Genomic DNA, 12,410 nt, shown 5'->3' on the forward strand with positions numbered 1-12,410 from the left:
CTATAGAGGACAGAACCACTCTCTATAGAGGACAGAACCACTATCTTTATAGAGGACAGAACCACTCTCTATAGAGGACAGAACCACTATCTTTATAGAGGACAGAACCACTCTCTATAGAGGACAGAACCACTCTCTATAGAGGACAGAACCACTCTCTATAGAGAACAGAACCACTCTCTATAGAGAACAGAACCACTCTCTATAGAGGACAGAACCACTCTCTATAGAGGACAGAACCACTCTCTATAGAGGACAGAACCACTCTCTATAGAGGACAGAACCACTCTCTATAGAGGACAGAACCACTCTTTATAGAGGACAGAACCACTCTCTATAGAGGACAGAACCACTATCTTTATAGAAGACAGGACCACTCTCTATAGAGGACAGAACCACTCTTTATAGAGGACAGAACCACTCTCTATAGAAGACAGAACCACTATCTTTATAGAAGACAGAACCACTCTCTATAGAGGACAGAACCACTATCTATAGAGGACAGAACCACTCTCTATAGAGGACAGAACCACTCTCTATAGAGGACAGAACCACTCTCTATAGAGGACAGAACCACTATCTATAGAGGACAGAACCACTCTCTATAGAGGACAGAACCAGTCTCTATAGAGAACAGAACCAGTCTCTCAGCAAGAGAGAGAGACATGTAAAACACCCTACATCAAAAAGTTAAAACATCGTTACTGCAGTGTGCTTTGAACACCCTATAATGTCATTGGCAACCAGTCAATCAATATAATGAAGGGAAAATTAAAGACCATAATGTTAAATTTATGTTAGATCAGGGATGGGCAACTTTGATGGGGTGGGGGGGCCACAATAAAAAGCTGACCTCTACATACCCACATCCATATATCATATTAAGTGGGGGAAACAGGGCGCCTCCCCGCCTTGCAAGCAAAGTCATTTAGCGGCCCCCCTCTTGACAGGGGAGAGAAAAAAATTACGTTTCAGTTAACTTCCTGCAATTCTACACGTTTTGCAAGACTAACAAAATCAAGCCCCCCCCCAGTCATTCGACCTTGATTACTCCGAGTTTAGATAGCTGGCTGCTAGACTAATTTACCACTCTAAAAATGTTACCTGACATGGGCTAATTGAGTGACTGTCAATGACATAACAAGAGAAAAACTGCTGATCCACATTTCGAAATGTAAACTTGTGCATCCTACTATTCTACCTAGCAACAGTAAGCTGAGACCCTGACTGGGTAAAAAAAAAAAAAACGATATATATAATTGTTTTTCATTTTTGGGGTCTTTGGAAATGAATCCACAGGCTGCCAGTTGCCCTTCGTTAGATAGTCGGGCCTTCATGCCCAGGTCTCCCTTAGTAAAGAAAGAGTTCCTCTGACCTCAACTGGACCTTCTGGTTAAATAAAAGGTCAAAGAGGAAATCTGGGATTGATAAATCCATTTTTGTTTCCCAAAACATTTATGTATGTGGCCACTTTGTTGTTGTTAGAATCTCATATTGCCCCTTTAAAATGAAGAACAAATCATTAAAAAAACACAGTACCTCGTAGGTACTTGTTATCCCCGATCTGTAGAACACTGGCACAAACAGTTCAGCTGTAGCGATGACCACGAAGGTGTAGGCCACGCCGAAGAGGACGAACGACCCCCCAAAACGGTAGACATCGGAGGGTGCCCCGAGCACGGTGACAGCAGACATAAAGCTGGCAGTGAGGGACAGAGCCACGGGACCGCAGGTCATCTGACGACCCCCTACCAGGAACTCCGATGAGGGGTTCTTCCTCTCCTTCACCGCGAAGAACACCCCTATTCCTGAGGAGACCACGAACAGAGATGCGAATACGACATAGTCCCACGATACAAAGGTCCCCAGTTGTTCATCATCCATGCCGGTTATAGGAGATGGTCGTGGTCAGAGGGCCACAATGGACATACGTTGTAGAATAATAGTCTGGGGCAATTATTTCTAAATTGACAAATAAATCAAATAAAATTTAAAAAATAATTTTTTCTCTCTCTCTGATCCGTTCTCTAAAGATGTTGTTGCTTAGCCTACTGAATAACTAAAAGTGCTTAGTACTTATCAAGAGTTGATGATTCAGGAAGTTTGTCAAATTTGCTGATGAAGTTTGTCACCCGTGGTGGTTAATCACATCAATCATTAACTTCTCCCTGTCTATCCACATGCTGAGACAATCAATGTGATTTACTCTGTCAGTCTCAATAACCTACCCACATTTTATTTTTATATTTTTGTACCTTTATTTAACTAGGCAAGTCAGTTAAGAACAAATTCTTATTTTCAATGACGGCCTAGGAACAGTGGGTTAACTGCCTGTTCAGGGGCAGAACGACAGATTTGTACCTTGTCAGCTCGGGGGTTTGAACTTGCCAACTTCCGATTACTAGTCCAACGCTCTAACCACTAGGCTACCCTGCCGCCCCACATGCTGAGACAGTCAATGTGATTTACTTGTTAACATAACAAACCCCTATTCTGTCTTTGTCAGTTACACAGATCTCTCACAGCACACGTATAGGAGTGCTATTGGGTTTACCAGTTACTGAGACACTGTCACCTTTAATCAATTATTAATGTTCCTAAAATATAAATAACCTTTGTCAACATGTTTCTCACTGACTAATATATTACGGATCTTGGCTGAGAAACTGCTGAGAGACACAGTATTTCTGAAAGTAGGAGTGAGAGTAGGCTGGGTTGACATGTGACCAGGAAGTAGGAGTGAGAGTAGGCTGGGTTGACATGTGACCAGGAAGTAGGAGTGAGAGTAGGCTGGGTTGACATGTGACCAGGAAGTAGGAGTGAGAGTAGGCTGGGTTGACATGTGACCAGGAAGTAGGAGTGAGAGTAGGCTGGGTTGACATGTGACCAGGAAGTAGGAGTGAGAGTAGGCTGGGTTGACATGTGACCAGGAAGTAGGAGTGAGAGTAGGCTTGGTTGACATGTGACCAGGAAGTAGGAGTGAGAGTAGGCTGGGTTGACATGTGACCAGGAAGTAGGAAGCAGAATTTTTAAGTGGCGAAACAACGCTTCTGTGTTTTTATATATTTTTTAAAGTGTTTTATTCTGGAACCACAGCGTTAGTGCTGTTCTTAACACACTATGTTGGCTGGATTTAGTCATCTCCTGCAGCTAGCTAGTTAGCAGGCTAGCCCCGGCTAGTTCCAACTAGTCATCTCCTGCAGCTAGCTAGTTAGCAGGCTAGCCCCGGCTAGTTCCAACTAGTCATCTCCTGCAGCTAGCTTGTTAGCAGGCTAGCCCCGGCTAGTTCCAACTAGTCATCTCCTGCAGCTAGCTAGTTAGCAGGCTAGCCCCGGCTAGTCCCAACTAGTCATCTCCTGCAGCTAGCTTGTTAGCAGGCTAGCCCCGGCTAGTTCCAACTAGTCAAATCAAATCAAAATCAAATCAAATGTATTTATATAGCCCTTCGTACATCAGCTGATATCTCAAAGTGCTGTACAGAAACCCAGCCTAAAACCCCAAACAGCAAGCAATGCAGGTGTAGAAGCACGGTGGCTAGGAAAAACTCCCTAGAAAGGCCAAAACCTAGGAAGAAACCTAGAGAGGAACCAGGCTATGTGGGGTGGCCAGTCCTCTTCTGGCTGTGCCGGGTGGAGATTATAACAGAACATGGCCAAGATGTTCAAATGTTCATAAATGACCAGCATGGTCGAATAATAATAAGGCAGAACAGTTGAAACTGGAGCAGCAGCACAGTCAGGTGGACTGGGGACAGCAAGGAGTCATCATGTCAGGTAGTCCTGGGGCATGGTCCTAGGGCTCAGGTCAGTTGAAACTGGAGCAGCAGCATGGCCAGGTGGACTGGGGACAGCAAGGAGTCATCATGTCAGGTAGTCCTGGGGCATGATCCTAGGGCTCAGGTCCTCCGAGAGAGAGAAAGAAAGAAGGAGAGAATTAGAGAACGCACACTTAGATTCACACAGGACACCGAATAGGACAGGAGAAGTACTCCAGATATAACAAACTAACCCTAGCCCCCCGACACAAACTACTGCAGCATAAATACTGGAGGCTGAGATAGGAGGGGTCAGGAGACACTGTGGCCCCATCCGAGGACACCCCCGGACAGGGCCAAACAGGTAGGATATAACCCCACCCACTTTGCCAAAGCACAGCCCCCACACCACTAGTCATCTCCTGCAGCTAGCTAGTTAGCAGGCTAGCCCCGGCTAGTTCCAACTAGTCATCTCCTGCAGCTAGCTTGTTAGCAGGCTAGCCCCGGCTAGTTCCAACTAGTCATCTCCTGCAGCTAGCTAGTTAGCAGGCTAGCCCTGGCTAGTTCCAACTAGTCATCTCCTGCAGCTAGCTAGTTAGCAGGCTAGCCCCGGCTAGTTCCAACTAGTCATCTCCTGCAGCTAGCTTGTTAGCAGGCTAGCCCCGGCTAGTTCCAACTAGTCATCTCCTGCAGCTAGCTAGTTAGCAGGCTAGCCCTGGCTAGTTCCAACTAGTCATCTCCTGCAGCTAGCTAGTTAGCAGGCTAGTCCCGGCTAGTTCCAACTAGGCATCTCCTGCAGCTAGCTAGTTAGCAGGCTAGTTCCAACTAGCTAGGTCATCTGTCTGTCACAGACAAAGCTTATCTAACGTTGTGGTTGGCTCTTGTAGCCAGTACCACTTGTTTCTGGGAGTTTAAGCATGTCGGATTTTCTCGGATTTGGAGTGGGATCCGGAGACGGACGATAAAAAGAAATATGAGACCTGTTCAATGGAGTGAAAGACGAAGAATTTATTGACTTATACACTTGTGAAAGCTGTTAACGGCTCGTTGCCTCAACAGGCCGGATTTTTAGAACGTCTCCCTCTGGCTAAGAAGACCTCCAGACTGCGTGCTGTTTTTTTGACGCAACAATTCTAAACGTTTGAGGGGGGAAATTCAGGATGCTGCTCTCCTGTACCTCTGGACCATCCGGTTTAACACATCCCTCCGACGAGAACCGTAGGACTACTGAGTCTTGCTCTACTCCATCGGATACAAAGTGGGATCAAGTTAGAAGTAAGAGAGGCGGAACATTCCAACGTATCCTCCCTCTGTCCTCCAGGCCTGCGGCTCTCTAGCAGCTCCCTTGACTTCCCCCGGGGCCCTCTGACAAGACCCCACGCCCGCTCCTCCTGTCCTTCCCACTCCACCGCAACACCCCCCATGGCACATGGCACAGTCTCAGAACGGGCCTCTCTTCGTCCTCCAGTGGTGGTTGTTCTAGAAAGTTCCATAGTTAAGGATGTGGTGGTCGTGGAAGCAAGGACCCACTGCTTCCCTGGAGCCCGTGTTCAGGACATAGATCACCGGGTCCCCTGCTGTGACGAGGGAAGCACCCCGTATGTTCACAGTAGTCATTAATGTTGGTACAAATTAACATCAATATTCGTAAATCAGAGCGATTGATTAAAATCTGACTTCAGAGTGCTCGTAGACAAACTAAAAGGAGACGGACAAGTGGGTTCTCATTTCAGGGCCTCAACCAACAATCGGTCGTGGAATGGAACACTGTAGTCTTCTCCTCTGGCTCCACTAGCGGCTTAAAGGAGAATGGAACACTTTAGTCTTCTCCTCTGGCTCCACTAGCGGCTTAAAGGAGAATGGAACACTTTAGTCATCTCCTCTGGTTCCACTAGCGGCTTAAAGGAGAATGGAACACTTTAGTCTTCTCCTCTGGCTCCAATAGTGGCTTAAAGGGGAATGGAACACTTTAGTCTTCTCTTCTGGCTCCACTAGCGGCTTAAAGGGGAATGGAACACTTTAGTCTCCTCCTCTGGCTCCACTAGCGGCTTAAAGGGGAATGGAACACTTTAGTCTCCTCCTCTGGCTCCACTAGCGGCTTAAAGAGGAATGCAACACTTTAGTCTTCTCCTCTGGCTCCACTAGCGGCTTAAATCCTACTTCTCCCCAATGGATTTGGAGTACATTGACAATTTTGACCACTTTTGGGAAATGCCCCAGTTTTACAAGAGGGATGGTTTGCATCCAAATATGACAGGGGCAAAATGTATATCAGGGCCTCTTACATTATAACACATTGACTCAAAACACTGGCTCAGGTAGTTCTTCCCAATCAGCCTAACACTGGCTCAGGTAGTTCTTCCCAATCATCCTAACACTGGCTCAGGTAGTTCTTCCCAGTCAGCCTAACACTGGCTCAGGTAGTTCTTCCCAGTCAGCCTAACACTGGCTCAGGTAGTTCTTCCCAGTCAGCCTAACACTGGCTCAGGTAGTTCTTCCCAGTCAGCCTAACACTGGCTCAGGTAGTTCTTCCCAATCAGCCTAACACTGGCTCATGTAGTTCTTCCCAATCAGCCTAACACTGGCTCAGGTAGTTCTTCCCAATCAGCCTAACACTGGCTCAGGTAGTTCTTCCCAATCAGCCTAACACTGGCTCAGGTAGTTCTTCCCAATCAGCCTGACACTGGCTCAGGTAGTTCTTCCCAATCAGCCTGACACTGGCTCAGGTAGTTCTTCCCAGTCAGCCTAACACTGGCTCAGGTAGTTCTTCCCAATCAGCCTAACACTGGCTCAGGTAGTTCTTCCCATTCCCACTTTTTCACAGCGTTATCATACTTCTACAGATATTCCCAGGGGGTATTGTCAGTACTAATCTTGTACTGCTGCAGATAACCAAACTCGCAGGGGTAATTGTAAGTTATAATCATCTAACCATAAAGTTGAATTCCACGGTTAGCTCTGTTACTGCTAGCCCAATTGGGGAAGCCCACTGTGGTAAAATGATACAGTGCTATTAAATCAAATAAATATGCATACCACTGCTGTTTTCAAATCACATAGAGAACTTGGGCTAGAGGACAGCGTTCCCGAAAGAGATTATTGTGGTCCAGTCAACATTTGAGATCAAGTGTGGTCTCATTGAAAAAGAGAGGCTGCCTACGCATGGCGGAGAATCGCGTGGCAGTTATCTTTCCAAGGAAATGAACTTAGATATGATTGGACTATAGTTTGCTACAGAGTCTGTAAATAACGAGAGTTGAGGTGCAATTACAACGTGGTCTCATTGAAAAAGAAAAGGTGCAACTTGAGCATCGACTGACATGGTGAACCAGCATCGGCTGACAAGGTGAGCCAGCATCGGCTGAGATGTTGAGCCAGCATCGGCTGACATGGTGAGCCAGCATCGGATGAGATGTTGAGCCAGCATCGGCTGACATGGTGAGCCAGCATCGGATGACATGGTGAGCCAGCATCGGCTGACATGGTGAGCCAGCATCGGCTGACATGGTGAGCCAGCATCGGCTGACATGGTGAGCCAGCATCGGCTGACAAGGTGAGCCAGCATCGGCTGAGATGTTGAGCCAGCATCGGCTGACATGGTGAGCCAGCATCGGCTGACATGGTGAGCCAACATCGGTTGAGATGTTGAGCCAGCATCGGCTGACATGGTGAGCCAGCATTGGCTGACATGGTGAGCCAGCATCGGCTAACATGGTGAGCCAGCATTGGCTGACATGGTGAGCCAGCATCGGCTAACATGGTGAGCCAGCATCGGCTGACATGGTGAGCCAGCATCGGCTGACATGGTGAGCCAGCATCGGCTGACATGGTGAGTCAGCATCGGATGACATGGTGAGCCAACATCGGCTGACATGGTGAGCCAGTGTCGGTTAACATGGTGAGCCATCATCGGCTAAAATGGTGAGCCAGCATAGGCTGACATGGTGAGCCAACATCGCAAGCGGACATGGTGAGCCAGTGTAGGAACAAAAGAGCTTTATCATCGGCATAGTCACTTTAACTATGGTGAGCCAGCATTGGGCTGACTCTACTACTGCATGGCAAGCGGTACCTGCATTGTGCCAACCCACCAACCCCTCTTTTAAAAAGGCTTTATCATATATGCATAGTCACTTTAACTATACATTCATGTACATACTACCTCAATTGGGCCGACCAACCAGTGCCCCTGCACATTGGCTAACCGGGCTACCTGCATTGTGTCCCACCACCCACCAACCCCTCTTTTACTCTACTGCTACTCTCACTTTAATCATATCTACATGAACATACTACCTCAATCAGCCTGACTAACAGGTGTCTGTATGTAGCTACATGTACATACTACCTCAATCAGCCTGACTAACCGGTGTCTGTATGTAGCTACATGAACATACTACCTCAATCAGCCTGACTAACAGGTGTCTGTATGTGGCTACATGTACATACTACCTCAATCAGCCTGACTAACAGGTGTCTGTATGTGGCTACATGTACATACTACCTCAATCAGCCTGACTAACCGGTGTCTGTATGCTAGCCTACATACTACTGTATAATCAGCCTGACTAACAGGTGTCTGTATGTAGCCTACATGTACATACTACCTCAATCAGCCTGACTAACCTCTGTCTGTATGTAGCTACATGAACATACTAGCCTCAATCAGCCTGACTAACCGATGTCTGTATATAGCTACATGTACATATATAGCCTCAATCAGCCTGACTAACCGATGTCTGTATATAGCTACATGTACATACTACCTCAATCAGCCTGACTAACAGGTGTCTGTATATAGCCTCTCTACTGTATACTAACCGGTAGCCTCTACAAATCTAACTGTATATAGCCAATCATGTACTGTATATAGCCTCTCAATCTAGCTGTATATAGCCTCAATCAGCCTGACTAACCTGTCTGTATATAGCCTCATACTACTGTAATCAGCCTGACTAACTGTATATAGCCTGTATATAGCTACATGTACATACTACTTTTATAGCCTCGCTACTGTTATTTTTCACTGTCTTTTTAAAAAGATCGCTACTGTATATAGCCTGTCTTTTTACTGTTGTTTTTATTTATTTACTTACCTATTGTTCACCTAATACCTTTTTTTGCAGTATTGGTTAGAGCCTGTAAGTAAGCATTTCACCGTGAGGTCTACACCTGTTGTATTCGGCCCACGTGACAAATACACTTTGATAGGATTTGATTGCGTGCCTATGAAATGGGGTATCAGCTTACTCAGTGACACTCACAGAACACAACTTTGCAGAGTTTTAACAATTATTAGCGTCTTAGCTCTTATTGTGACCCACCGCCCTCCTCACTTCCCTTCACCGATGGAATGGAATTCCATTCTTTCATCGCCCCCAACGAAGGATCACGTCCGTTTGAGACTGAACAACTGTGTATGTATTGACCAACTATGGTTTGCAAGCCCTGCCGAAGGTTGGTGTCCTTTGGTCCCCAGTGTGTGTACTGGTATCTAGACTATAGACTGATGGTTGGTCCCCAGTGTGTATACTGGTATCTAGACTATAGACTGATGGTTGGTCCCCAGTGTGTGTACTGGTATCTAGACTATAGACTGATGGTTAGTCCCCAGTGAGCATACTGGTATCTAGACTATAGACTGATGGTTGGTCCCCAGTGTGTGTACTGGTATCTAGACTATAGACTGATCGTTGGTCCCCAGTGAGCATACTGGTATCTAGACTATAGACTGATCGTTGGTCCCCAGTTAGCATACTGGTATCTAGACTATAGACTGATGGTTGGTCCCCAGTGTGTATACTGGTATCTAGACTATAGACTGATCGTTGGTCCCCAGTTAGCATACTGGTATCTAGACTATAGACTGATGGTTGGTCCCCAGTGTGTATACTGGTATCTAGACTATAGACTGATCGTTGGTCCCCAGTGTGCATACTGGTATCTAGACTATAGACTGATCATTGGTCCCAAGTGAGCATACTGGTATCTAGACTATAGACTGATCGTTGGTCCCCAGTGAGCATACTGGTATCTAGACTATAGACTGATGGTTGGTCCCCAGTGTGTATACTGGTATCTAGACTATAGACTGATGGTTGGTCCCCAGTGTGTATACTGGTATCTAGACTATAGACTGATGGTTGGTCCCCAGTGTGTATACTGGTATCTAGACTATAGACTGATGGTTGGTCCCCAGTGTGTATACTGGTATCTAGACTATAGACTGATGGTTGGTCCCCAGTGAGCATACTGGTATCTAGACTATAGACTGAAGGTTGGTCCCCAGTGTGTATACTGGTATCTAGACTATAGACTGATGGTTGGTCCCCAGTGTGTATACCTGTATCTAAACTATAGACTGATCGTTGGTCCCCAGTGTGCATACTGGTATCTAGACTATAGACTGATGGTTGGTCCCCAGTGAGCATACTGGTATCTAGACTATAGACTGATGGTTGGTCCCAGTGAGCATACTGGTATCTAGACTATAGACTGATCGTTGGTCCCCAGTGAGCATACTGGTAGCTAGAACACAGACTGATGTGAGATGTAGGCATTTGTCTGAAGCCGAAATAGAAAGGAAATTCACGAGCACCACAACGCATACCTCCCCCATGCTCTACCAAGGTTTTCCAGCACACAACTTTGACCTACTACAGCAGCTATGTTGGCCTATTGTATTTCAAACCATGTGTAGGCAGGTTGCTTAGGAGTCAAACATTTTCAAACAGCCTCATTCATACTCTTAGAGGAGCTGCTCCCACAATAATGTGATTTGTATCGCATACAAGTTAAAGAATTGGATTGTTCACACACCATGCTGACACTGTTCCACACCATGCTGACACTGGTTGGTCCCCATGCTGACACTATTCCACTCTGCTGACACTATAGCTGACACTTGGTCCACTACCTGCTGACACTGGTTCCACACCATGCTGACACTATGGTTTCCACACCATGCTGACACTATTCCATACTGGTTCCACACCATCTGACACTATTCCAGACCATGCTGACACTATTCCACTACCTGTCCCCAGCTGACACTGTGTATACTGGTATCCACACCATGCTATAGACTGATGGTGACACTATTCCCACCATGCTGACACTGTTCCACACCATGACTGACACTGTTCCCCAGCTGACACTGTTTCCACTACCTCCACTATTCCACACCATGCTGACACTGGTTCCACACCATGCTGACACTGTTCCACACCATGTTCCCACCAGTGACTGCTGACACTGGTATCCACACCATGCTGACACTGGTTCCACCCATGCTGACACTACCACTACCTGCTGACACACACTGATGCTGACACTGTTCCACACCATGCTGACACTGTTCCACACCATGCTGACACTGTTCCACACCATGCTGACACTATTCCACTACCTGCTGACACTATTCCACACCATGCTGACACTATTCCACTTCCTGCTGACACTGTTCCACACCATGCTGACACTGTTCCACACCATGCTGACACTATTCCACACCATGCTGACACTATTCCACTACCTGCTGACACTTTCCACACCAACTGCTGACACTGTTCCACACTATGTTGACACTGTTCCACACCATGCTGACACTTTCCACTACATTTTCAAACACCTATTCCACTACCTGCTGACACTGTTCCACACCATGCTGACACTGTTCCATACAAGTTAAAGAATTGGATTGTTCACACACCATGCTGACACTGTTCCACACCATGCTGACACTATTCCACTACCTGCTGACACTATTCCACACCATGCTGACACTATTCCACTTCCTGCTGACACTGTTCCACACCATGCTGACACTGTTCCACACCATGCTGACACTGTTCCACACCATGCTGACACTGTTCCACACCATGCTGACACTATTCCACTACCTGCTGACACTATTCCACACCATGCTGACACTGTTCCACACCATGCTGACACTGTTCCACACCATGCTGACACTGTTCCACACCATGCTGACACTATTCCACTACCTGCTGACACCATTCCACACCATGCTGACACTGTTCCACACCATGCTGACACTATTCCACACCATGCTGACACTATTCCACACCATGCTGACACTATTCCACTTCCTGCTGACACTGTTCCACACCATGCTGACACTGTTCCACACCATGCTGACACTATTCCACACCATGCTGACACTATTCCACTACCTGCTGACACCATTCCACACCATGCTGACACTGTTCCACACCATGCTGACACTATTCCACTACCTGCTGACACTATTCCACACCATGCTGACACTATTCCACACCATGCTGACACTATTCCACTACCTGCTGACACTGTTCCACACCATGCTGACACTATTCCACTACCTGCTGACACTATTCCACACCATGCTGACACTATTCCACTACCTGCTGACACTGTTGCACACCATGCTGACACTGTTCCACACCATGCTGACACTATTCCACACCATGCTGACACTGTTGCACACCATGCTGACACTATTCCACTACCTGCTGACACCATTCCACACCATACTGACACTATTCCACACCATGCTGACACTATTCCACACCATGCTGACACTATTCCACACCATGCTGACACTATTCCACTACCTGCTGACACTATTCCACTACCTGCTGACACCATTCCACAC

General features: G+C 46.8%; 1 protein-coding gene across 2 annotated transcripts in view; it reads right to left on the reverse strand.

Annotated features, from left to right (window-relative positions):
* The window catches only part of slc5a12 (solute carrier family 5 member 12), a 33,577-nt gene extending 31,511 nt beyond the window's left edge, over window positions 1-2,066 (reverse strand). Inside the window, exon 1 of one of the 2 annotated variants that reach the window (XM_065022225.1) lies at window positions 1,540-2,066. In XM_065022225.1, coding sequence (XP_064878297.1) covers window positions 1,540-1,884 — 345 coding nt within the window. In that variant the 5' untranslated portion in view covers window positions 1,885-2,066. The remainder of the gene's footprint in view (window positions 1-1,539) is intronic. The other variant, XM_065022224.1, reaches the window with a different exon arrangement.
* Between the last annotated feature and the right edge of the window lie 10,344 nt (window positions 2,067-12,410).

Source organism: Oncorhynchus nerka, linkage group LG9a (assembly GCF_034236695.1).
Source record: "Oncorhynchus nerka isolate Pitt River linkage group LG9a, Oner_Uvic_2.0, whole genome shotgun sequence".
Taxonomy (NCBI): Eukaryota; Metazoa; Chordata; class Actinopteri; order Salmoniformes; family Salmonidae; genus Oncorhynchus; species Oncorhynchus nerka.